This window comes from Cygnus atratus, chromosome 14 (assembly GCF_013377495.2).
Source record: "Cygnus atratus isolate AKBS03 ecotype Queensland, Australia chromosome 14, CAtr_DNAZoo_HiC_assembly, whole genome shotgun sequence".
Classification (NCBI taxonomy): Eukaryota; Metazoa; Chordata; class Aves; order Anseriformes; family Anatidae; genus Cygnus; species Cygnus atratus.
In genome coordinates, this window is record NC_066375.1 from 6384205 (window position 1) to 6410596 (window position 26392).

General features: G+C 56.0%; 1 protein-coding gene across 1 annotated transcript; it reads right to left on the bottom strand.

Annotated features, from left to right (window-relative positions):
- Positions 1-15913: 15913 nt before the first annotated feature.
- SPARC (secreted protein acidic and cysteine rich) lies at positions 15914-25171 on the bottom strand. Its single transcript, XM_035559643.2, has 10 exons — positions 24973-25171; positions 19652-19721; positions 19347-19397; positions 18979-19063; positions 18426-18547; positions 18093-18213; positions 17842-17975; positions 17454-17602; positions 16800-16948; positions 15914-16645 (listed from the first exon to the last, which is right to left on the bottom strand). The coding sequence occupies exons 2-10, from the start codon at positions 19706-19708 to the stop codon at positions 16617-16619; spliced, it is 897 nt and encodes a 298-aa protein (XP_035415536.1). The 5' UTR covers positions 19709-19721; positions 24973-25171; the 3' UTR covers positions 15914-16616.
- Between the last annotated feature and the right edge of the window lie 1221 nt (positions 25172-26392).

The window sequence follows — 26392 nt, forward strand, 5'->3', positions numbered from 1 at the left end:
TGTTGGGCCAGCTCGATGGGTCGGAGGACGTCTACCGAGACCTTTTGGTGACAGGAAATGCCTTTGGACCAAAACAAGAAAGTTAAAAAGAGTGAAAAGTGAGAAAAATGCAGATTATGGAGGCATTGCCCCAGCCCAAACAGTGATTCATAGTGCTGAGGGATACCAGGGGCCCATGGGAGCTATGTGTGAGACTTTCTCCCTCTTTGAAACACTTTGCCCAAGCGTTCAGAGAAATGTCCCCGTGGTTTCCTCTTGGACTTGTGCTGCTGGATTTTAGCAGTGCTGGGCTCTTTCCCATCACTGCTGAGGGGCTGAGGATATCTGTGGGGCTGGCAGGCTTCTTGGCAAAGAATAAAACACTTGGGATGAGAGCAGGAGGACCAGGGCATGTCCAGGTGTTGACTTGGCCCACAACTTCTCCCAGCTGTTGGACATCTCCCACTGCCTGCATCCTCTGAAGGGTGAGGCAGGATTGGTTAATCTCATTTTCATAGGAGGGGAAACTGAGGCATACGGATGTCTGTCTGTAGTTAGAAATATGTTAAATCAAACAGGGACTATGTGGGTGAGGGGGATCAGAGGGTTGGGGAAGGGGGGTACAATCTAGGAGGGGTGGTGGGACCAGAAGATACAGGCTGCAAAATGGCCGCCTTGGGAAGGCGAGCCTGCCAAGCAAGAAGAGTGTCCCTTCAGCATCCCCTGTAAACATGGCTCTCCTGGTTTGCCCTGTAGCTGGGAAAGATGTGTACAAGGCCAAGCATGGGAGCTGGATGAAGGCAATGGACATCTCTTCTTTGCCTGTAGCACCAGGAAGGTGGCTCTGAGAGGGCTGCAGGGCAGCCCCACTGCCCCAGGGCTTTGTTTGTGATGCTGACCCTGCCCCAGGGTCAGGGTGCACTCCTAATTCCCCTGGAAAGGGGATTTCTCCATTTTCTGCTGCGACAAGGCTCCCCACCACTGATGTTGGTTTGGGGCTTTTGCTCTGAAGCAGCTCTAAGTCTCCACCCCCACCTCCTGCCCCGTCTCGTGCAGTTTGGGCAGAGCTCGAGCAAGAGGAAGGGTCGACCTTCGTTAGAATAAAGATGAAGGCAGCCTGCCAGAAAGATAAACAGAAAAAGGGCTGGGTGAGAGGTGTGGAGAATCCCTGAAGCTGAGGGGCTTTGCATTTATTATCATTTTAAGTGCCTGAACAGCCAAAACGCCCAGCTCCATTTTAATGCACGTTCTCTTTAAAAATAAATAAATAAATAAATAATCGTGCTTAATTGCTCCACTTAATTCATTAAAGGATTACAGTGAAGACTAAAGGAAAAAAAGTGAAGGATGACGGGTGGTTCTGGCATCCTGCTCCAAACCATCCGTGTGTGCTTTGGACATCGCACAGACTCGAACGTGACTCCGCCACCCAGTGCTCCCAACACCACTCCCAATGGTGCAGGGGGACCCTGGTGGGCAGCTGGGACCCCTGGGGGCACAGCTGCGGGCACGAGTAAATCCTCCCTGGTGCTTTTGCAGCTCCAAATCCTTCCCAGGAGGCAGACCATGCTGTTTTTGTTATTATTTTTATTATTTTGGGAGGCTGGTTTATCACTCAGGCCTGTTTTTATTGGGGTTCCCATGGTTTTGAGGTCGGGCTGCTGTACTTTGTGCGGATGTGCTGGCTGAGAAAGGGTTACGGGAAAGGTGCAGGTGGGCAATTGGGGCCTGATAAAGGGGAGGGGAGTGGGTGGGGGCTGCTCTAGGGACTGGGCAGGGGGAGAACTATATGCCTGTTCCCTCTTTGAAGCCTTTTTGTGTGAACGAAGCCAGGGCCAGAGCAGTGGCTTTGGAACAGGGGAAGGAGAGGTGTAAAGGTAAGTTCATCTCATTGGAGATGTTTATTTGCTGACAAAATGGAGGCTGGCTTCTGAGCTGCCCCTCGTGGCTCCGTGAAGCCTTGCTGGGGCTTTGCCATGGGAAACGAAGCCATGCACAGGGAGGCCAGGACATCTTGATAGTCTTTGTGTGGCTTTCCCATGATGTGTGGAGTGTATTGCCTTCCCAAATCAAGCTCGGCAGAGCCTGGTATTGCCATTTCAATGCTACTTCTTCCCAGCTGCTGGTGTGTCCCAGGCCCAGCTGGGCTGGGGCTGGGGGAGAGGTTTTGCAACCAGTTCCCTCCAGCAGTGACTGAGTACAGTGGGCCCTGAGCAAAAAGCGTCTGCTTCAAGGCCGTGCAAGGGGAGCTGGGTCTCTACTGCTCTGGGAAGTTCCCGAAGAGCCCCATTTTCCCATTGTTGGTGATTAACATCTTAATAACAGCTAGAGCAAGGCTGTCTGCTGTGGTGGATGGATGACCCTAGGCTCTCAAACCCCAGTGCGACACAACGACCAGGTTGGGGCTGCAGAATTGTGTGTGTGCGTGGGGAAACAGCAAATCATCTTTCAAATAATGTCCCTTTTCAGTGCCCTGGCAGGGGTAATTGGCCCTCCAAGGACAGGAGCCTGGCAGAAACCCTGCCTGACCCAGCCCAGGCTGGGACAAATGGGGCTCGGTGCAGATTCCTTGCTGTGGGTGACATGAGATATTCCTGCAGGCAGGCGGGTGATGCGTTTGTATGGGCAAACACAGTCTGGATGGGTTACAGGGGGGTTATGCAGAGTTTTAGTGTCAGCAGTTGTCAGCAATGCATGCTCACTGGGGACTTCTTTTTGCAAGTGAAGCTTGCAGTGTTTTGGGTGTAATGTTCATTGTTTGAAATGCCCTCCTGGAGCTTTTCCCCTGCCAGCTTTTATCTGTCTCCGCCATCATAAATATCGTCTCATTTTCTCGCTTTCAAACGGGTCCTGGAATGAACGCTGTGGGCTATCTTGTACCCCAGCCTGGAGAATTCAGATGTTGTGTGCAGCATGCCAGGGAATTTTGCTTGCCAGTAACGACTTGCGTTGTAATTGTGAACTTCCTCTTGCAGCAGGGATCTCTCTCCCCACTTCCCTGGTGAATGCTCGCTTTGGGAAGGGAGGCTGGAGCCATGCTGATGGTTTTTTGCTGAATTTTCTGAAGACCCCTTGAAATTCCCAGACTTTTAGTAGAAGAAAGGGACTTGGGCTGAATAACGCCTGGAGGGGGAGAGCTAGGAAGGGCCACTGCAGCTGAACCTGCCCCTCAGGGAGGACTGGGGAAGGGAGGGACCCCTTTTACCCCTCCACCCTCTGCCTTCCTCCCCAGCTGGGTGCCTGCTCCTGTTTTCCATTGCCTTTGCCTCCTCCCCGGGCTCTGCCCCACAGCCTGGCCCTGGGCCACCTCCTCCGAATAAGGGCCCGAAGCCAAGCTCACACCCAGGGCAGCAGCAGGAGCGGGGAGGGCAACACTCCCCAGCACCCTGCCTGCCTCGCTTGTGCCTGCCTGTGTCGTCTGACGGCCGCAATTAGGGCAGGAGGGGGGAGTTTACTTAAGCCGGCTCCTGCCAGACCCCAGGGTGATGAAAGTTGGGTTTTAGAGGCGGCGAGATAGGGCCGGGGAGGGGATCAAAGGCATCCTGGCTGCCTACAGCGGCGGCTGGCGATGCGCGGGGCTGTGCTGGCGGAGGCGATGCTCGGTGCTGGGCTCGGAGGCTGCAGGAGTTGCATTGCCATTCAAATGCAGCCTGCGCTGTCTGGCGAGCGGGGACCAGCCTCCGTTCCCACGGACTCATTTACCTGCTTGGAAGTGGAAAGCGTTCAGTACCTGGCGGGCTCTGCCGAGCTAATTAATTTATTTAATAATGATGCTGAGCTGCTCTCCGGGCCTTGCTGCTTTGCATCCCAAAGGGTGATGATTTTTTAGAAATTCCCAGTGGAGATGTGCCTGGTTGATTTATATATGTGGTTTTTTGTTCTCCGTTTTGTACAACAACGTGCACAACGGGGCTCCGATGTGCTGCAAACGAGCATCCCCAGGTGAGACTCCTGCTCTGGGAAGGCAGTGGACCCTGTTCTCTGCGGGAGTAAGTCCTGGGGCTCCGTGCTCCTGAGGAGCTGCAAGTTGAGCTAGCGAATCCAGCCCAGTTAACTGAAAGCAGGAGGAGGCTTCGAGGGCTGCGGTCGCTAGAGGGAGACAGGGGAGCCCCTGCTGCTTGCCTGGGTGAGAGATTTGATTCACTGGCACCCTGTTTCCCTTCCCCTGCAGTCTCTGGGATGAAATCCAGCTGGCGTGGAGGGGTGCAGGAGGATGCCCTGCCAGCTTTACACCGTGGCTCTTGTCATCTCAGCATCCGTGCTCCCTGCAGGCACCTGCCCATCAGCTGCAGCCAGCTGGAAGTGGGGACCAGGCTGTGCACCAGGCTGGGGACACGCGTGTTCTAGCAGGGGTTGGGAAAGCCTTGCTACCTTACGGGGAACCTCTGCCCTCTTTTCCTGCTGCCCCTGGCAAAGCAGTTGGGACAGCTGACTTCAGGGAGCCCGTGTCTTATTGCAACACAAAATGGAAATGCTGTTTGAGGCTGGCTTGCCTTCAGGGACAAGCAAGAAAACATGGGTGTGGGAAAAAGTCTGTTATCCTGTAGGGCAGATGCTGTGCCTGCAACTGGAGTTACCCAAAGCAGTGCCTGTGGAGGCTTCCAGGCACTGGAGACATTGCTTCCCTGCTGGGGCATGGGTACAGGTCCTGCCCGGGGCCTGGAGGGGAAAAGGTGCCATCGGCTGGGCTGCTCAAAGCCTGGCCAGTGCTGCTGTGGCCCCGACCGGTGTGGGATCCCTGCTTGAGCTCTGTTGGGACTCAGCAACCTTGGCAGCATAACGAGGCTCCTGTCGCACCCAGGGCAGGCTCAGCACCTGGTGCTGATTCCCGCGTGCTCACCGCTCTGTGCAGGTTCGCTCTCCCTTTCACCCTGTGCCAGAGCTGGGTGTTTCCGTGACTTGCACCCCCGCTTTGTGCCCTGGCGGGTTGTTCTCCTCCTCGCCTTACCGATTCCTACCCCAAACTGCATTTTTCCCCTCTGGTGAGTCACGCGTCGTGCTGTTGCAATATTCACCTTGCTGCGACCTCCTCCAGAGCCGTGTCCCTGCATGCAGGAGCTCATTCGGGGCGCAGTGATTCAGCTCAGATCACAGGCCTTCTGCCTCTTTCCTGTGCCCAGCTGTGTGTATCCAAGAAAGCATTTCTGCCTAGTGGGGAGTGAATCACCCAGGAGTGGCTCACCCAACCCTGCCCGCCGCGAGCAGGAAGGGGAATGGGGTGGGAGGAGAGGCGAGGGGGAATGGGGCTGGGAACGTGCTGGTGTGGAAACCTTCCTCCAGCCCCCGGGCTTGGGGCCGCCTTACAATTCAATGCTCGGATTTGGGGTAGTGGAGGAAGAAGAGGCAAGAGGAGATGTGGCATCGGGCTGCTTCTGTGCCAGCTCGTGGGGTCCCCAGCCTGCTGGGGCAGAGAGCAGCCAGTGCCTGCCCCAATCCTACCACCTGAGCTGCAGCTTTTCTGCAGCCTTGTGCTCTGCTGGTGCTTTGGGCAGGCTGGGGCACAGCCACCGAGCAGAGGACGTCCGCTGTGTCATGCCCTGGGCTGAGCTCCCCACCGGTTCCCACAGCTCCTCGCTGGAGCTGGAGGCAGGGGGTTTTCCAAGGGGGAAAGCCGGGACGGGGCTGTCCTGCCTGCTCAGCTGCCACCTCCAGCAGGCGGGGGTGGCATTGTCAGTGGGGGGACTGAGCCTTCTTTGTGTTTTCTCTCAGCTGTGTTAATTTGCCATGGTTTCAATTTGCTGTAAGCTGGCCCAGAGCAGTTAAAGGCACCAAATTCAACAACTGCCGGAATAGATGTGCGTTGTGGCACTGATAACAGTCTTAAAAGGAAGTCCCTGTTCGACCTGTCTGCTCTGGTGTGCTCTGTAGCATCGGGACTATTACTCACTTGGTGCAAAATTATTTTTTTATTACCAGGTCCTGGCAGAAAGGAGCTGGAAGCTGAAGGAGGGGATGCTAGCTCCATTAACCACAGTGTCACGTCAGGCACAATTCATTGCCTTCACTTTCAGCGTCCATCATGGCTTATCCCACATGGTCAAACATCCTCTTCTGATACCGGGTGATGGGCTTTTGCCTCCTGGGCTTGGGAAGAGGGCCCACAACCTCTCCCCACACCGTGTCACCATCCTCCTTTGAGCACCTTCTGCACGCATGCAGCCGGTGCTGAGGCACCCCAGGACGAGGGCTCTGAGACGCTACAGCCAAACATGTGATCAGTAACTGCAGGGATGGATCTCAGACACACATCTTTGGGGTAAGTCAAGAGGCCCACAGCTCATGCCTTTGTGCCACAGCTGATCCTGATAAAAGTCACAGCTGCCAACCGCCCAGAAGTGATGAATGTGACATTTATAGGAATGGGTAGAGAGTTTCCTGCAAACTGCTGGCTACAAGCACAGCCGTTAATACTATTCGGAGATGATCTTGTTCCTGATTTATTAGAGTTGCATAGGACAGGCCCATGGAAGGCACAGAATAAATCAGGTGAAAACCTGAAATGCCCTTGAGTTGGTTCAGACCCCCACCCTGATGAGGGCAGGGGAAGCCTGCTGGGGTCTGTGGCCTGCTGATGGTACCCACGGGTCAGAGAGGATGGAGACAAGCCCTTGAGGGATGCACACAGAGAGCTTGGCCTCTCCAGGGACCTGAAATGGCCAGCAACGTGAAGCTTGTTGGGGGCCAGGAGGGAGGAGTGCTGCTGAGGTTCTGCCCTCACCTCATCCAGAGTTACCAAGTGTATAAATAAGGTGAATGGAGCAAACTGCAGGAGAAAAACAGGACTCATGGGAGAAGTAGGGGGCACCAGGTGAGGGGGGAGTGTGGTTGTATGGGGGGAAACTGCTCCTTAGGGCAGCCAGCTGTCCTCGCTGGCACTGCAGTTCAGCCCTTCTCCCTTAACCATGCTCCAAGGCTGCTGGATGCTCTTGCACTGATTGCTCGGTGCAGTTTGGAGAGGGAAGATGTGGATGCAAAGGAACCGGGGTACCTGGGGAACAGCTCTGCCCTGCTGATGCAGGCACTTCTCCTTGGCCCCAGGCAATTATCCGGCAGCAATTATCTCCTGCGGGTGCCACCCAGAGCGAAGCTCTCCCTAGGTTTTTTTTTCCCAGACGTCTAAGGACTTGCCTGGAGAAAGCTCCATGGAGGAGCCTTCATCACCCAGCTGACTTGTGCCCAGATACGTGCTGGAAGTGGGCTTGGCAGGGGGCACAGAGCAGCACAGGGGCACTTTGCCTGGGCTCCAGAGCATCCTGGGCTGTGGGCTTAAAGGAGCGTGTGTGACTTTTGCCTTGGCGCAAACTGGCTTCTTGCTCAGCATCCCAGCCTTCTCCATGGATGTCCTGCGCTGTCACTGCTCCCATGCAGCTGAGAGCAGAGATCTGAGATTAGGAGAGGTGCCCAGGTGTTGGGCAACCTTGTCACAGGGCATTGACCTAAGGGCTCGCACACAGGGGCTCTGGAGGGGCTGCCTGTGTTTTGGGCAGCTGAGCTGGTGACTGGGATCCTTCTGCCCTTGTGAGGGCTTTCCCTGATACCTGGGGAGCATCTTCTGTATGCTGCATCCTCTTGATATTAATTTCTCTTATTGCAAAATAAGTAATTCAGGGTGCATGCTGAGCTGGAAAGGAAAGGAGGACAAAACCTGGGGCTTGCTCTCATGACAAATCAGCGTCATGTGTCCTCAGAGCATGAGGTTATTCCTCACCACTGGGGTCTGAGCCTGTCTCATCATTGGCAAAGAGGTAAATGACATCTTTATTGGACGTGTATCTGCAGACAAACAGCTTGAGCATCCTGGGTATTGAATCACAGGGGTAAAAGCCTTGAAATGAGGATTTTCAAGCACCAGTAGAGCAGGAATTAGGAAATAACCTGTTCCTTGACCAGCCGTGGGAATCCTTGCATTCTGGTTAGCTTCAGCACAAGCTTTGCAGGCAGGCAGGAGGATGGATGGTGGCCGCGGTCTTCTGCTCTCCGTTGGCCAGTCCTGGCATGGAGGCTCGGTGTGCATGTGTGGGATGGCTCCGAGCAGCCAGGTATGGCTGTTGGGCAACAGTTTGCTGCTATGCAAATCACACGGATGTTTCCCAACGAGGGAGGGGTAATTCCTCGGGTGTCCCAGGGCCTGGCTGTGGCTGTGCTCAGCTGAGAGTCCCCCTGAGCGATGGTGTGTGGCGATCCTTAATGTCACGTCTTGTTCTGGGCCCAGGGCACGGATCCTGAGCCTTCTCTCTTCTCGGCATGCCTGCCAGTCGCTAAGTGACGTGCTGCTGGTAGAGGTGCCTGTCCCTCTGTCTGTCAGCCACCCCTTGTCTCTCTGTTTAATGCCCATCAGGGCTGGGCAGGGGCACAGGAGCTGTGGCACGCACTGGGGGTCTCATTGTGAATCCTGGGAAGGAGGACATCCATCGGGTGAGCACCTCGAGCCAGGGCTGGTAAGAAGTGAGGGGCAGGCCTTGGCTCCCAAATACCTATGTGTTGAGCCAGAGTTGCAGGAGGGCTTTCTGCAGCAGCTGGCACACCTCCTGGCTGGGATTGGCTCTGAAACCCTGGCCAAATGTGGTCCAGCACATCCGGCATGGACACAAGCCCCCGGTGCCATGGCAGGGATGTTTGCTTCTTGGCTGCAGGATCTGAAATTCTTCTGCTCTTTGCCCCAAGAGGGCAATCCGTGGACAAGTGCTGATCTCTCTGGTTTATCTGTCTCTAAATGCCTGAGATCATTAAGGACAGGGGAAAGAAAGCCTCTTACCTGACTGCCAGCTACGCTGGAAGGGCCCTCTGTGTTACCTTGTGGTTTATAATTTCCGAAGTCTTTCCATCCAAATTTACGGGAGGACAGGATGGCTGTAGGGAACACGGGAACGACAACAGCAGGGGCACGGCTCGCCCTTGCTTATACAGGAATGGAGCAGCGAGGCAATTAGAGCATGGGTTGTCAGCAGGCACAGAAGCACCAGACGGACAAATCCTGTGAACTCTTACCATGGATGTACCTGCCCAAAGTCTGTATCTGTTGTCAAGTTGTGCATGTACGGGCTGCAAAAAAAAAAAAAGGGTGTAAAGTGGCAGCAGGTGGTGGTGTTACGCAGGAGAGCCTGCTTTGAGCGTGCGAGGAAACTTTTAATCCAGGGAGAGGTGGGCCTGCGTGAGGCTCAGGAAGCTGGAGGTGGGGGAAAGTCTGCTCCCTGCCAGAGGCTTTGATGAGAGCCAGTTCTGAAGGCAGAGGTAATTCCAGGGAAAGGAACATAGATGTTTGGGTGGTTTCAGGACCAGGGGATCGCCTTCAAAGCTGGTTGGGCATCCTGTGTTAACCTCGGGTAGGTGGTGTAAATAAAACAAGTGACCTAGAAAATATACCGGGGCTTGACATCTCTGCTTTCGCTTCTGCTCAGCAGCCAGCAGGCCGAGGCTCTGGCATCTGCTGCCGGTTGGCAGGGGAGCAGCGCGGATGTGAGCATTTGACACCAGTGACAGAGAAAACAACGCCAAAGTTGTGCATGTAAAGAAATGTGTAGTTTACAAAAAGTACACAAAATAAATACATGGACACGCACACATCTCAAAACACCTTTGCAGGGTGCTAAAGCAGAAGATTTGTGCGTTATCTGTTTATGTGGAAATACATCTTGAGTTGGTAAACACCATTTTACGCTCTTCTCCATATATGTGCACAGATGCCTTTCATGGCATGGTATGAACGTGACTAAGAGTGAATATTCCTGCTAATCGAGATGAGAAAAGATATGGAAACACATAAAAGATGAAGATTACACATTCTTGTAAAACCTTCAAAGGTAAATTCATGCACTGGTATACAAACATGCAGGGGGAAGGGATGTACCCAAACACATTAACAGGGAATTATACCCATGGAGAGCCCAGCAGTCCCCCTCTCTTTTTGGATGGCTGTTCATGACGGTAATTAAAGCCCCATTTGGGTGTTACATCTTGCTGTTTGCTGCGGTCTTATAAATCCTTCAGCAGTTTGAACTCTGCTGTGAACAAAGGTGTTGCAAAGGATGGAAACAGAAACAGAGAGCAAGCCGCGTCGTGCTCGGCAGAGGATGCGCTGGGCTCTCCGGGGAGAGTGGGAGGTCCCCAGGACTTTCCAGCCCCGTCGCTCAGGGGCTCCAATTCCTCCCACCCGAGGGAGGCACCCGTCTTGAGTACCGCACTCCTCCGGCTGGTAATGCAGTCCTGGGAAGGGGACCTGGGGCAGGCTGGTCTCTCTCGGGAGGGAAAAGCTTTTCTGGTGGCTCCACGCTTCCCTGCAGTGCCCGGAGACAGGAGGGATGAACGACGTGGGCCTGGAAAGGCTCCTGAGAGGTAGGCACGGCTGGGGGTGGAGGTGGGCAGGGGTGCAGCTGGGAGCAGGCAGGAGGGTGTTGGGGGTGGGCTTGGGGTGGAACTGGAAGGGGATCCTGGTGAGGGGTATGGCTGTCAGCAGCAAAGACGTGGAGTGAAACAATTAGGTGAGGTGTATGAAATGGGTGGCTGGGGCACGAGGCACTGAAATGGGGAGGAAAAACAGAATATGGGACGTGGCCTGCAAGGAAGAACCAGATGGAGACACAGACTGGTGGGGGGAAAGAGAAGGTGATGAGCATGCAGAAGAACGAAGACACGATCTCTCTAGCGGGACGAACACTGAGAGGAGCAGGAGAGGCTGCATGGTGGGGCAAAGGGAACAAGTCAAATGTGCTGCGAGGCAGGCAGGTGGGCCAGGGCCAGCAAGGCTCTTTGTCATTTGCTTTGCTGCTCAACCACTGGTCTGTTTTTCTGTTTCTCTGGCCAAGCAGCCAGATGTCCAGGTGATGCTCGGTGGTGCAGTGGCTCTGACAGCAGCTCGGCAAGTCACAGAGGTGACAGCAGCTGTGGGTGCTCCTGCCGAGGGATCAAAGCTGGAGAATGTGGAGGTGGGACCGAGGGGTGGAGAGGGACCAGAGACCATCTGCGGAGAGCACGGGGCTGTCCGTGGAGCCAACACCGCAATTTGCCTGGTGGAGATGGTGATTTCTGGCTTCCTTCCTAGGATGAGATCATTCCCTGGATTCCCACCAAGAAATCAGCACGCCCTCCCGCAAACGGCTCAGCCCTGCTGAGGGCATCTGTGCAGGTTGTCGCTACAGATGAGTCTCCAGGAGCGCCGAGGGGCTGGTCCTTCAGAGAACCAAAGCCTGGCTTCTCGTGGATGGATGAGAAAGTAAATAAAGAGATGAAGATCTTGGTCAGTGGACACCTCCCTGTGCCAGAAGGGCTCTTATCTTCACCAGGGTCAGGAGAAATGGGAGGCACTGGAAATGAGCAATGTGAGCAAAACTGGAAAAGCGTAAAAGCCAGTGGGAGGTTTTGAAGTGTGGTGTTGTTTTGTTGTTTTTCTTTTTTTTAATGGTTAAATGATCATCATTTCAGTGATGATCATGTGTGATCATCATTTCACCACTTCCAAAGCAGGGCATGGCTTAATTCTGGGTTGTGCAAGGAAGACAAATTTTCAATAGATTGTTTAGGGCATTCTGATCCCCCTTTGTGGGCTCAGGAGAAGACAGGCTGAGGATGCCCCTGAGCTGCCATGGGGCTGGTGGGCAAGTTCACAGCCCCATGGACCCGGCTTTGTTGTGGTGTAACAGAGACTGGGATAAAGGGGGCCCTGCAAGGATAAGCTGAGCACGGGGAGATGAGTGAGAGGGGACAGGGCAGCGAAGGAGGAGAGGAAATTTGGCAGATAACCTGGGGACCTGGATTTGTGTGTGTGTTGGTGCACGAGTGTGTTAAACACGGCAGTTTCTGTTTGTTCTGCATGCACACAAAGGAAAGATTTCTGCTCTCCCACCCGGAAGGAATGAAGAGGCATTTGGAAAAGCAGCAGCTGAGGGGAAGCCAAAAGGAGTTCATCCACTTCTTTTGCGGATCCTTTGGCACTCTCGTGGAAGGAGCCTTTTGCAGCCAGGGTCTTGCCTCTGCCCCTGTGCCTGCCTGGCACGGCCCGTCCCTCGCCAGCTCCTCCCCGGGTTTGCTCCAGACCCTCCCAGACGGGCCAGCAGGGAAACCAGGCTTCTCCCAGCCTCGGCAGCCCAAGGCTGGCCTTCCCCCAGCAATTCACCCATTCCTCCTTTCCCAAAAACAACGTGCCCTGACACCTTTGCCTTGAACCGAGTTACATTCAGGAGGCTGGGTTTTGCCCACACATGTTAAAGTACGGCTGGAGGCAAAAAAAAAAAAAAAAAAAAAAAAAACAGGGAAAGCTCCAGGGTGGGGGGAAAGGGGAGCCAGGATCAGAGCTCAGTGCTTGCACCCAGTGATGATGAGGAAGGGGGCAGAAGAGTTCCTCCCCACCTAACATCCAGCTTTACAAGGTAGGACTGAGCACCCTTGGGTGGATGACCCATCCAGAGGATGCTGGCTTCAATAGCCAGGGGCTCACTGCCACGGCACCGCAGCTGCTTGGGCTGGTGGCGATGGGGTCTGGGGGCAGAGGGAGGAGGAGGAGGAGCAGGAGGAGGGCTGGGCACAGCAGTGTGGGACAGCTGCTGGGCACAGCAGCTCTTTGAAGGGCATGAAAATCTGCACTGGGGCTAAAACCTGGATCCCGAGTGATGGGGGATCCTCTGATCACAGGTAAGGTGAGGATTTCATTAGGGGCACGGCGAACAAGAGGAAATGGCAGGAGACCCACAGGATGCATCCTGCCGTTCAAGCCCAGGCAGACAGACCATGATTGCAGGTGCAATTAGTGCAGAAGAGCAGCAGGACCAGGTCAGACCAAAGTCTGCCTCGATCCCTCTCTGCATCCAGCAGCAGATGCTTCAGGAAGAGGCTGTGGCAAAGCCTCCAGAGCCCAGGCAGCGAAGGCGATCAGCGAGGTGTTTGGGCAAGAAGTAACACGAGGCATGTATAACTGTTCTGGTCCAACCGAAGCAGCGATCAAAAGGAATATGAAATTAAGAAAAATGTATGGAATGCACATAAAAATGTGACCCGGGGCGAGTCGTTTCCTAAGAATCACAGACCCAGAGTTTATGGGATTCTTGGAAGCAAAACACCAAGGCTGAAGGTAAGTGGGCTTAATTGGGAAAAAGCTGTGGGGTATGTGGTAGGCCATGAAATAGAAAGTAGTGTAACTTCTTCATGGCCAATGCAGACACCACAGTCCCCTGCACAAGTCATTACCCACTGTGTAATTCCCTTGGCACCAGAGCATCTGGGAGGCAGCCCCAGCCCAGCTCTTTTTGGACCTCCCCATTGCTGTGCAGCGAAGTATCTGTGCACACGTGTGTGTGCTTCCTCTGTCTGTGCTCAGCCTGCAGGAACACGATGTCTTTGAAGGTTTAATGTCCCATTGAATCAAACAATCGCTAGCCACTAGGTTCAAAAATTAAAGGGAGTGGGACTGAGCCAGGCGGGCTGAGCAGCAAAACATAAAGCAGGGGGTCGTATCAGACACGTGTCCTCTAGACCGTAAGGCTTCAGCCCAAAAGAAAAGAACACAGCAGATACATGGGGTTCAGGAGCTGCTCAGCAAACTGGAGCAGGGCAGGGGGTTAACCCAGTGGGTTTCCAGCAGCACGTTCAGCGGAGGCAGATGGATCTCCTGGTGTGAGCCTCGGAGTCCGGGCAGCTGTAGGAGCGTGACTGGAGCAGCCACAGTGACCCTGGCTTGTCACCTCTTTGCTTCCCCTGCACTTGACTATTTAAGCCACAAAACTTAATGCAGCACTTAGGCCACAGTGAGTTTTGTTGTTTTTTTTTTGTTTGTTTGTTCGTTTTTTGCTGTTTTTGTAAAAGCAAGGCTCAGGGAAGGAGACAGGGAAGCACTAATCTCCACACAACTCTGTCACTACCATCTTTTCTCTGACGAAGGCAGGCAGGATGATGCTCAGCACTCTGTGTTGCTGCCCCGAGGACCACCACCGAACCCACAGAGCGAACCAACCCTGCCTGCGAAGGCACTGCAGCACTCGGGCAGGCTGTGTGTCTGTCAGGCTGCCTTTGGATCCAGCGCTCGCTGTGATTTTTCTATTTTCCTTTTTTCAAGTTTGTAAACCGTGTCCTCAGTCAGCACTGACCACAGGGAGATTTTCCACTTGGAAAGTACAGTCGAGTTTCTTTACTGCTGAGCAGGCACTGAAAGGCTCAATTTCAGCTGTAACAGGGCAGGGGCTGTTCTCTTCCACCCTGCTGACCGTCTAGGTCTGAAAGCTTAAAAAGGCCAACTTATTCCTCGGGTCCTGATGTAACCCCGCGCATGGCATTTGCCTCAAGGCAGTGAAATTCCAGCGACTTGATGCTCCAGGCTGTGACCCTGTAAGGGTTAGGAGCAGCCCAGCTGCAACCTCCCGATGCTCCCTCAAAGCCAGGACAGCTGCGCTGTAATTCGACGGAGCTGGGCCCTTGGGGCTCTGCCAGACATGAGCATCGTCCTCTTGGATGGGATGCAGCTTTGGAATTGGATCCCTTTGCCTTCCCAGCTGGTCCCTGCTGGTCACCCTGTGTTCCCTCAGCCGAATCCCTGCTGGCGGGTGGGACTTGTGGGCAGCGTGGTGGGATGAGCCCTGGGGCTCAGGGTTGGGGCTCTTTGTGTGCCTGCCTGCTCAGCACCCTTCACCTAGCCCCTCTGGGCACTAGCTTTCCCAAACCAAACACAAGAGCAGTGCGAGTACCTGTGCCTGCTGCCACAGTGACCTCGTCTGCCTGAATTGCTTCAGCTCATTCCCCATCCGATCCATCACGTTCCCCATCCAGTCCCCCGTAGCTGAGTGCTGTGAGCAGCAGGAGCACCCTGAGCTATGGGATGTCAGTGCAGCCCCCCAGATCCCTCCTGGTACCTATGGCCATGTCCTCATGAGCAAGGGCCCGTTCTGAGGGGTGCAGAACTGGCGTACACGCAGCCAGGAGGAACCCTGCCTCAGTTTCCCCATCATTATGTAGATGGCTAGCAGGACTGCACGGCTTATTCCAAGCCGTATTCTATTCCAAGCTTGTTCTATTTGGTAATGATTTAGCACCCCCCAAAGTCCTCTGTTGTTGTTACACTCTGCAAAGTGCTCCTCTGGTGCTCCAGCACGTTACAGCCGTGTGGCTCCTGTGCTCCTGCACGGCAGCACTGACACACGGTGGGTCCCCAAGGCACATGCAGCCCTTCCGAGACTCCACACAAATGGCCCCAGCCCATCTTCTCTCCCGAGCCACGTTTTTTTCGCATTAATGCCTTTTTTGGGGATGGTTAGATTGAGGGAACTAAGCATTCACCATAGGCACGGAAAATCCTGATGAAGACCCTCAATATTTGGTGACTTTGGGATCACGGAGGTCAGCCCTGAGACTGGAGCCCAAAGCACAGGGGTCTTGTGTCTGCACCACCCATGTGCGACCCCCCCCGGTCGGGGTGGAAAGGAACAGAGGGACATCGCACGCTTGTTTAGTGTCAGTGTTTCAAATCAGTACTTTTTATTACAGAGACTCATCAGGTTGCTCACACTGTGGCAAGAATTTAATAATATAAGGCACAGGGAACATTCAGAGGTAAAAAAAAAAAAAAAAAAAGAGATCTCAGCCTGTGAGACTTAACCATCCCTTCGCTCCTGTCTGCACACTTTCTATAAAGCAGAATCCAAATAACTTCTCCCTTCCCTCCCACCCATCCTTTAACCCAAAAATCCACATCAGGAAAAAACACCGCATCATCCATGTGGCAAGCACGCCCCTCCGACCAGAAACGTCCCCTCCAAGCCCAGCACAGCTTCCCTGGGAGAACAGGGCTGGAATTTAAGAGCAACCGAGGCAGAGGTGGGCACCGTGACCTGGGGAGCCAAGGGCTTGATCTCAGCGACAGCAGAATTGCACCAGCGGGGTCAGCCGCGAGCACCCACGTCCACACCACATCTCCCCTTTGCAGCAGAGAGAACACAAGAGCAGTACAATCATCGAGTAATGGTAAAGCACGTAGCACTTTCAAACCTTTATTTCTTGAGGGGATTTTACAGGATGGGATGACTTTTTTATTTTGTTTTTTTTTGTGCATTTTCCTGTTTGTTTCTTGGATTAGCCCTTTTTTTTTTTTTTTTTTTTGGTGCCCAATGATTGTTAAATTCAAGCCCTGGGAACGATTTAAAAAAAACAACTCAGAACAAAATCCTGTCTTTCTATGCCTTCCTCACCCCTCTCCATCCCCCCTACCAGGAGCTGGGTGACCACTACATCACCCGCCCTGACAGCCCCCTCTGCCTACATCCCCTGGCTCTGAGGCTCGGGCAGTGAATCAGCTGAGACCTTTGTGTCCGTGCCGTGTGTCTGAGAACGTGCCATTAGTAAGGAGATAACAGGAGTCGGTCCGAGGGCGGATACAGAGTGGGCATTTGATCCAGGAACAGGGTAGGTCAATCGTAAAGGCACGTCGGGGAGAGAAAGGGCTGGTGAGAGCATGTGGAAAGAGCCAGGTGGGTAATCTAGTGGTAACGGGTTAGGCTATGAAGGGCTGTTACTTCTCTTAGCACCGATACTACATACGTTTAGATCTATATTAGCACCTTGTTCCCGTGGAAAACGAAACAAAACGAAAGCGGTTCAAAAACCGAAGGAAGTGGGAAGGTTAAAACGAGACAAAGTTGGCAGCGGAGAAGGAAGCTGGGGGTTTAGATCACAAGATCCTTGTCTATGTCCTCTGTGGAAGGAAAAGAGGGAAACGTGGTTAGGGGATGGATGCTGCCGGGGTCACTCCTGCATCCCCCTCCCCTGCTCCCCCCCACCCAGGACCATTGCTGCATCCCCGGGGGGAAATTCTGGGGTGTCCCCTGCCCGGGCGGGCAGATACTCACGCTCCTTAATGCCGAAGCAGCTGGCCCACTCCTCCAGGGCGATGTACTTGTCGTTGTCCAGGTCGCAGGCCTCGAAGAAGCGGGTGGTGCAGTGCTCCATGGGGATGAGGGGGGCGCGCAGCGGGGCCAGCTCGGTGTGGGACAGGTACCTGCCGGGGCCACCCAGGGTCAGCGCCCCAGCCCTCCCCCTGGCTTGGGCCGCTCTCCCAGTATCCCACCAGTATCCCAGTATCCCTCCCAGTATCCACCAGTGGCCGTAGTGGAGGTTAAGGAGGGGTGTCTGCCCTTGCATCGGGCTGCGTTAATCACGAAATAGCATGGGGCTGGGGGTCCTCGCCGGCTGCCCCCTCCCCGGGGGCATCCCCATACCCACGCCCAGCTCTAAGCCAGCAGCTGCTATTTCAGCTGTTGCAGTTATCCCCGGGGCCTTGGGATGAAGATATTTTAGGGAACTCTCATCTGACGGTAAATCTGAGAAGACACAAACTGCATCCAAGGGCGATGGGAGCGGCTGGGGCTGGGGGACGCCCCTCTTTCTGCACAGGAGCTCACCTCCCATCTCCTGGACTCCTGCTGCCCCCAAACCACCCTGGTTGTGCCACCTGGGCAGGAAGGGGACCTGGTGGGGCCCCATCCTGCCCCGCCGATGCTCACCCGTCAATGGGGTGCTGGTCCAGCTGCCCGAACTGCCAGTGCACGGGGAAGATGTACATGTTGTAGTTCTTCTCGAAGTCGCGGGCCAGCAGCTCCACGGTGTGGTCGCCGGCCTCCAGGCGCTTCTCGTTCTCGTGGATCTTCTTCACCTGCCGTGGGAGGGCCGTGTCAGGGGCAGGGGGGCACAAAGGGACGCCGGGGGGCTTCGCATGGGGTGCCTGCAGGTCTGCTCTGCAGGGCTGCGAGCGAGAGATCCCCGGGAGCACGGAGGGAGCCTGAAGGACCCAGGGCTGGGTTTGGCGTTTGGGAGCCAGAAAGTCTCCGTGCAGGAGTTTTGGCGCACGTGGACATGCCCAGGAGCTGCTGGGCTCCTGCCCCAAGCCCTCACCTTGAGCTTCTGCTTCTCGGTCAGCAGGTTGTTGTCCTCGTCGCGCTCGTACAGGGTGATCAGCACGTTCTTCAGCCAGTCCCGCATGCGCAGGGGGAACTCGGTCAGCTCCGTGTCCAGGCAGGCGGGGATGACTGGAAGCCACGCACCGCGCTCAGCACCAGCATCCTGCCACCCCTCCTAAACCTCTGCTCTCCCTCAGCCCGCGGGCAAGGGGAGCCGTGCTCCCCGAAGGGAACGGCCCCACTTACATTTGCAAGGCCCGATGTAGTCCAGGTGCAGCTTGTGTCCCTTCTTGGTTCCCTCCAGGGTGCACTTGGTGGCAAAGAAATGGCAGGAGGAGTCGTAGGTCTTGTTGTCGGTGCCGCAGACCTGCGTGGGACGGGGAGGTGCCGTGTGAGGGGCACGTGAGCCCCGGCAGTGTCCCCAAAAGTGGAGTTTAACTTGTTCCCCAGGGCAGAAAACATCTCCCTGGTCACCACCAGCAGAGGCCAGGTGAGGACCTGCCACCCTGGCTCTGCCCGGCTCTGGAGCCAGCGGTGTCCCAGAAGGGTCCCTCCCCATCACCCAGCCTCTGCCCTCACCTTCTCGAAGACTCCAGAGGTGGCCGGGCAGCTGGAGGGGTCCTGGCACACGCACATGGGCGAGTTGTTGTCGTCCACCTCGCACACCTTGCCGTGCTTGCAGTGGTGGTTCTGGCAGGGGTCTGGGAGAGGGCAGGGGGCAAGGTCAGGGGGTGCCCCGTCCCCGCCTCCCGTGAGCTGGCCTCACCCCGGGGCTCCCAGCACAGAGGGAGGCAGAGACAGCACAGGGGCTGCCCCAACCATCTCTCCCTGCATGGGGAATATGTGAGGGTGTCCAGGAGCCCACATTAGCCCTCGGACTATTCCTGGGCTCCTTTCTGTAGCCATGCATTGCAATAGTTTTTCTGTGCTGTGGAGAATCGAGTGCTGGAAGAAGTCCTGTACCTCCCTGGCTTTTAAACACGCATCTCAGATGTCACTGTGCTCATGCTGCACCCTTCCCAAAGGAGCCCCTCACTGTTTGGGGTGCCTAAAGGTCCCCCACCCACAGAAGGAAGGAAAGTCCCCCACTTCCAGAGGGCAAAAGGTGCAGGGCAGGGAAAAAGCGACTTACTCTCTGCGACGATCTCCTCTACATCCTCTGTGGGTTCCTCAAACTCCCCCACCTCCACCTGGACGGGGTTTGCCCCCACAGGCTCCTGCAAAAGAGGACAGTGCGCGTGGTGGGGTGCGCAGAGCTCAGCCCCGGCAGCCCCCCACTGCTGCTGCTCCCGCGAGCCTTGGGGATGCTTTGGAAGAGCTGATGGGAGAGCTTCTTCCAGAGAGCCACTGGTATTTGGAGGAAGAAACCCAAGAAGCACCGCTGGTTGCCACCACGGGGCTTCCCAGAGCACCAGAATGGGAGGTTTCTGAGCCCTTTGCTCTCCCCAGGGTGGTGGGTGCCACGAGGGGTGGGTGCTGAGGAGGAGCAGGGCCACCTACCTCTGTGGTGGGGTCCTCGATGACCTCTGTCTCATCGGGCAGGGCCTCCTGCTGCGGGGGAAAAGGACCGTGAGCTGGGGCCCGTGGGGACGACGGTCCCACTGGGGCGACATCCCAGGGCCACCCTCGGGTTTCCTCTCCCCTACTTCCCCATCCCATGGGGACCATGCAAAAAGGTGAAGCCACTTTTTGCTTCCCGTGTGGGCTCCTGGTTTTATTCATTGGAAAAGAAATTCCCCGACAGATCCATCGGGCGTTGGATACGTCCCGTGCAGCAGAGAGGCTCTGCTGGCTCCCTTACTTACCGGAGCTGCCAGGGCTTTGCCTGCCAGGCAGAGAAGGAAGAAAATCCAGGCTCTCATCTTTCAGCAAACCCTGAATAAAGGAGAGGAAGAGGAGGGGTGAGGAAGGAGGTCACTCAGCTCCGGGCTGAGCTCACGGCCGGCAGTCAGACACGCAGAGAAGGTTTTCTCCATTTCCTGCCTTGTCTGGTCAGCGCTGCAGCCCCACATGATGGCATTTCTAGCCAAAACCTTAAGCCAAATGCTGTTTTCAAGGCAAATTCTTTTGATTTTGCAACATGGGAAGGTGGGGGTGAGATCTCCGTAGCTTTCCAGGATGCATTAGGAAAATTGCAGTCAAAATGGCAGTTCCCCTTCCCTTCACATGAGCTGTTTTGGCCAAAAAAAAAAGTCATGTTAAAAGCCCCTGATACGAGTCCCAGGTACAGGCAATGAAACTCCACCATTTTATTTGCTACTCAGGGGAAAAATGGAAGTGGAAAGAGGAAAAAGGGGACAGACAGACAGTGAGACTGTCAGCTTGAGAATTAAATCCCTTTAAAAATGCTTCTCACATGGACACAGGTCTGTAGGGGCGGCAGGGACCAGGCTTCCATCTCCGGCATCCCCAGATGTGGGGTTTCTAATACACTTTCTCCCTTTCCTGCTCAGACCTGATGGTCCCCAGGCTGGCTTGGAGGGCACCAGGACACCTCAGGATCGTATCCTGCTGGGGGACGAGCTCCAAGAGGAGGAGGACTTTGCACCCTCCAGACCTGGGCTGTTTCAGGGATGGTGCAGGATGAGTGAGCAGCCCAGCTACCCCAGGCTGCGATGCGAGCCAGGAGGAGAGCTGCAGCTGGTGAAACCACCCCGTGTGTGTCCCCCCCCCCCGCCCCGGTTCCTGTTTGGCAGGATGGAGCCCTTCTGTGCCAGGGCAGCGAGGAGCTCAGCTGGGTGCTTAATATGCCGGCGGCATCCCTGCCAGCCAGGGCAGCGGGACGCCTTCTCCCTTCCGCCTGCTGGGAGAGCAAAACTCCCCCCGGAGGAGGTCTGTCCTCCTGCCAAGGCTCCCCCTGCTCCCTTCCGCTCGTCCTCCTCCTCTCCACCTGCGGGGACAAGGACGGGAGGGCGGGTGGCTTTGCTGGGACAGATGGTGCTGGGCAAGGTGCTCCAAGCATCCTTTCGCCTCCTCCCCGTGCGGGATGGCCTCTGGATATAAAATGTGACAATGCTGCCCCGCTGGGACACACAGTACCTAGATTAGCTGTGTTCAGCCAGGCAGAGGCTGAAATCCTCCTTCCAGCCTCGCAGCATCACCCAGACCCGGCTCACCCTGGGATGTTAGGGAGCTGGGAGCACGGGGCTGGTGGGGATGACTGCTGCGGGGGGGGATATGGGATGTGTGGGGATGGGGGACAGAGCCTGTTTGCTCCCACTCGGTATGTGCCATCCCATCCCATCGCCTTTATCGGCTCTGGCAGCTGCTGAGAGCCTCCTGGCGTTTGCCAGGAGCTGCACTGGGATCACTGGCTCTTCCCTTCTGGTGAGGTGGCTTTCTGGGGGCAGGGAGAGGAGGTGGAAAAGTACTGAATCTGGCCATTTCCTCCTTCGCTGCCATCCCCTGGCTTGTAGAGGTTTCTCCTGGGCTTCCCCCAAGGGGCTTGTTTGCCTTGGAAGTTGTTCTAAGGTTCGGTGGTGCTCGGTGGGCAGAAACACAGCAGAGCCCAGCTGGGAGCAGAGGGCAGGGCATGGGCACATGGGAGGTGGCATTAAGGAGAACCCAACCCCAGACCAAGGCCCTCTCAGATCATTTCCCCAGGCCCCAAAATACCTAAGTTTCCAAGTCTGCATGCAGTGAGCCGGGCTCAGAGAATGCCATGCTTGCCAGGAGCCAGCAGACAGTTGGAGCTGCCGATGTTGTGTTTGGAGGGTGAAGGAGCATGAAAGAGTCTGAGCAAACAAGCCTGCAGCGCTGTCTCATGCCAGAGATAGGAAAATAAGTTTATTTGAAAAACAACATCCTCCTGGATTCGGAGGCTGTGCGCAGAGGACATTGCAGTGTCTGTGAGACCCTGGCTGCTTTGCAAGGACACAGTCTTTCCTGAATGTCCGGTGGCCAAAAATCCTGAAATAACAGCTCAGGAGCCCTGCACGCAGCTTTGCCCCAGCACACAGAGTAAGTGGCTGCTGCAGGACTCCCTCCTTGCCATGGTCCTGCCGTCCAAGAGGATGCTACCTGCCAACAGGTACCAGCAGGAGCCAGTGCTTTCTAAGACACTGGAGACCTGCACACCCTGGGCACAGAGAGGGCTGCTGAACATGCCGGGCAGAAGGCACACGGGGCTGTCAGCGGCACGCAAGGCCTAACACGGCTGGGGTGTTGGCACAGGAGCTGGGCTGCTCCCTGGGAGCTGTCACCACAATGAGCTTGAAGCTGTTTGCAGCAGCTGTGGAGCAATAGTGCTGCTCTGGCTGGGCTACTGAGGGGGTGCAGGGGGAGGTCTCGCTGTACCCAAACCAAACTCCAGCTAAAATTGAGAGAAGCCCCCTCAGCACTTAAAGGCCGCCACCGGCTCGCCCCAGGACAGCAGATGTGCCCTGGGTGCTGGTGGGCAAAGCTCCCTGCCCGGGGCACACACCGCAGCGAGCTGACCCCACAGCCCGGACAACACTTGACCCCACTTGCATCCTAAGTGGGGACTTCGGCTCCCACTTGCTGTGTAAACACGGCCTAGTGGCTCTTGTTAATGCCTCTCCATGGTCCCTTTTGTCTCCTCCAGCCCAGCCTGGGTGCCCTGGCGGGTGGAGGCGGGCAAGGGCCGGGCAGCGCAGCCTCCGGAGGAGGCTCCTTGGATGGAGCAGCGTGGCCCATGTGGCACTGGCCCTGGCCAGGGTTGCATAAGCCCCACGGATGCCACGTTAGCGTGGGGAGGAGCCTCTGCCTGGCCCCTCTGCCAGCTCCTCCCCGAGGCTGCTGCGAGGCACAGGACAATCCCGGCGGCCTCCGCTGCTGCCCGGCCTCCCACCATGGTCAGAAGTGGGCAACGGCGGGGCAAAAACCCTCCCATGTCTCGCTGTCAGGGTGGTGACACAAAGTGTGGCCACCACAGGGACACAAGGCGAGGGCTGTGAGCCCACCACCCAGCCCTGGGCTCGCTGTGCAAGCAGGACCCTCTGAGCTTTACCTCGCCAACTGATTTCGGTTGGAAATCTGGTCTGAAAGATGAGTTGTGTGCGCCAGAACCCAGAAAGCACCCCGCAGGCCCCTGCCTGCATGGCACGGCAGCCTGTGTGAGGGCCCAGGGGACTGGGACAGCCAGCAATGGCTGGGCAGGCGCCAGCGCTGTCCCTGCTACCTGCGGGGTCCCCCTGCACTCACATAGGGTGTTTGGGGTCACAGAGCTGAGGTGGGTTTGGCTGGGAGAGAAATTCCCTTCAGCTCATGCACACACTTGCAAACAGGACAAATTCTGCCCGCCACATATTTCTGTGCAGTCACTGAAGACATCTGCACCCTGTTACCCCATGGACCTGGCAAGGAGTGACTGGAGCCGCTGTGATGGCACTTCTAAGTACACCAGGTCTTTACCGAACTTACTAATAAAGTGGTAAGAGCCCTCGTACCAGTGGAGCTGTGCGCTGGCTCAAAGCTGTCCCAGTTTGCCCAGGCTGCAAACTGCACCCAGAATGGGAAGCAGTGCAGTCAGTACCAGGAGTGCATGGATGAGACGGGGGCTGCAAGCACGGGGAGCCCCTGCAGACCGCAGTCAGAAGGGGAAATTATAACGCATTTTGCTGCCCTGCCTGTGCTGCTGCTTTTGTTCCCACTGGCCGTGGGGCAGTGCCAAAAGGAGCCGGGATGCTCGTGTGCCAGGTGCAAGCGGGTCCCTCTGGCTCCCGGGGCAGACCGAAAGCTGATCTCCCACCGAGGCACAGCTCCACAAAGCGGAGAGCAAAAAAAACCTTCTGCTAAATACGCTGCAAAAATGCAAACCATCTTCAAAGCATTCCCAGGACTCGCCCTGCCACAGCCGCTCCAGCGATAACAGCCCCGACATCCATCCGAGCAGAGGACCCAGAAAGGGTTTCCATGGGAGCCGACATTCCTCCGGGGCTGAGTCATGGAAGAGCAGAGGGGAAGGAGGGGCTTGCAAAAAGTTTGAAAAGTTTATTTCTGCTCTTCCCCCTCCCGTCAACACCCGCATCCCTGCTCCTGCCTATGTGGCAGACAATAGCCTGGCTTTTAACAGCTGCGCGGGGCGCGACAGCCTTTTATTTCCACTGAAAAACTTCCCTGGCCCACCCTCCCAAACCGCTGCGATTTATTTTTGTCTCTGGGGTGGGGAAGAAGAATTTTTGGGCTCTTTCATGGTGGCAGTGATCGAGTACCCGGAGTCCTGGCGACCTTCCCGGTGCCCCCGATTTCCCTCCGATGTGAAAGTGTTGCCTCGGTGGGAGCCGAGCCCCCAGCCTGCGAGGTTTCCTTCCGTCGGCCGGACAGAAGAGCAGAGATTTCTTATGGGGGGGGACACAAAGAGCAGGGCTAGGCTGCCAGCACGTCACCGGCACAGCAAAGCCAGCTGCTGCCTTTAAAGGAAGAGAGCCCACGGCTCCTCTGCCTGGCTCTGCAGCTGTGTCCAACTGATCCCATGTTATTGCACATTTTTTTTTTAAAAAAAAAAAGAAAAAAAAAAAAAAAAAAAGCTTTGTTCCTCCTCTCCTGTCTCTCTCTCCACCAGCTATCAGCTGGAGTTAAACAAACCGGGGAGCGGGACCTGAAATGGGTTCGGCCTGCTTGGAACAAAAAGCCGAGTGTCTTTTTTTTTCCTCTTTTCGCAGGAGAAATGAGAGCGGCTGCGCTGAGATAAAGCTGACAACCCTTTTGTTCTTCCCCTAGGTATTCTGGTGAGTAAAACATCACCTGCCTGCACACCCCAGGCTGTGCATGGTGGGGACGGGTTTGTAACCAGATCTGGTTTGCCGTGCAGGATGCGCCTGGACCTCGGTCTAGCGCATCTCCCTAAGGAAACAACCCAAAAACCAGAGGGAAAAAAGGGAGAAGGGCAAACAATTGAAGCTTTATGGCCAGGTGACCCCAAAGCGTTAAAGCTGGCAATCTGGCAGTGAAATAGAGTAACAGGTTAGGAGCTGGGAAGCTGCAAAGAGGAGCAAGAGAAGGAGGCAGGAAGGGTCCCCGAAGGCTCTGCGCGGGGTGGGAGGCACGGGGCGAGCAGCAGGCGCTCGCTGGGGTCGGAGGGCTGCAGGGCTGGGGTCCCCACGAGGATCCCCACGAGCAGGAGCTGCAGCAGCACGAAGGAGACCGAGAGGGGCTCCGGCCATACCTCGCAGTCCTGGCAGCAGGGCTGAGGAAACTTCAGGCGCTGGGGAGGGCTGGAGGAATCTGCGGGTTTTAGAAGGAGGCAGCAGGAAGGCAAAGTGTGGGCTGGGTTTCCTGCTGCCTCTCCTCCTCCTCCTCCTCCTCCTCCTCCTCCTCCTCGCTATCTTTCCAAATCAGTCTCTTCCTCTCCCTCTCTCCCCGGTGGGCTGTCCCCACCCGCCTCCCGGCTCTGAGCCCGAAATACAGGCAGGGGCACGGCCCTGGTGCCGAGGGCAGACCAGAGAAATCAAGCAGGGCTGTCGTTGAAGGGTCTTACAGGGACCAAGACCCCCCTGCCGCTGCCCTGCACTGCTGCAATGAGCTTATTGTGTCTCTGGCTCTGGCACCGGAGGGCAGGGAGGAAAACCACGTCCCCTCGTCGGTTTGTGCAGCTCCGAGCACCACAGCCTGCTGCAATTAGACCAATAAATGCTGTCGTTTTGGTACACATTGGTCCCTGAGCTGGTGTTTTCCATCCTCAGGAGGACGCAGAGGAAGGGAGAAGCCTTTGCTCCTCTCTCCTAATGCTGTTGCCCTCTGGGACTGCCTTGCGGGAAGGGAGAGGAAAGAATGATCCCCGTTTTCCAGAGTGCGGAGAGGGATGACGTCTGAAATAGCTCCCGGTGGGCAGGGAAGTGCTTGGCTTGGAGAAAAGCTCCTCAGCACTCTGGTCTCTGCCGTGGTTATCGTCCAGCAGATCTGAGCAGCCTGGGCTGACTGAGCAAAACCCGTGTCCTGGAACTGTGCTGGCTGAACCCCCTGGTCCCCGCAGATATCACCTCGCATTTTGACCTTGCAGACTATAACCCAGCTGGAGCAGCCGCCTGGCCAGAGGCAGCCAAGCAGCAAAAGCCAGCTGGAGGTGGCTTTTCCCATCTGCTCCCCTTTGTGCTCAGGATGAGCCCCCAAAATCAAAAGCAGCAGCCAAAAAGCAAGGCTGTCAAATTGTTGGAATCGGGGACCCCCCCGGGTGGGTTGGCGACCTGCCACCCATCCGTGGTGGGCCAGGGTGACCCGCCGGCCATGTCACACCGCCAGGGGAGGTGAGGGAGCTCTCCAGGGGTGGCTGGAAGGACAGTGACTTAGGGACAAATAGTCTGGGCGCCAGCCGGGTGAAGGACCCCCATAATAAAATGCAATATCACATTTTGTCTCGGCTGCCTGGGTCCGTTCCTCGTGATTACGCACTACCTTAGAGAAGGACTGAGACACAGACCTGGTGCCTAACTCTTCCCACTGATGGTGCTGCTGATTTGGATGCCAGCAGAGGAGCTGGCCTGCCACGACCTGCCAGGCTGTTCTGGCTCCTTGCTCTGTAGGATGCCTGTGACTTCATGACTTACAACTCTTCTTCAGCACGCCCCTCCTCTGGCCTCACGGCACTT

Coding starts and splice junctions, on each gene's coding strand:
- SPARC (XM_035559643.2), bottom strand. CDS start 19,708: ATGAGAGCCTGGATTTTCTTCCTTCTCTGCCTGGCAGGCAAAGCCCTG. Junction 19,064..19,346: donor TCGAGGACCCCACCACAGAG/GTAGGTGGCCCT, acceptor CCTCTTTTGCAG/GAGCCTGTGGGGGCAAACCC. Junction 18,214..18,425: donor CCTCTGGAGTCTTCGAGAAG/GTGAGGGCAGAG, acceptor CGTCCCACGCAG/GTCTGCGGCACCGACAACAA.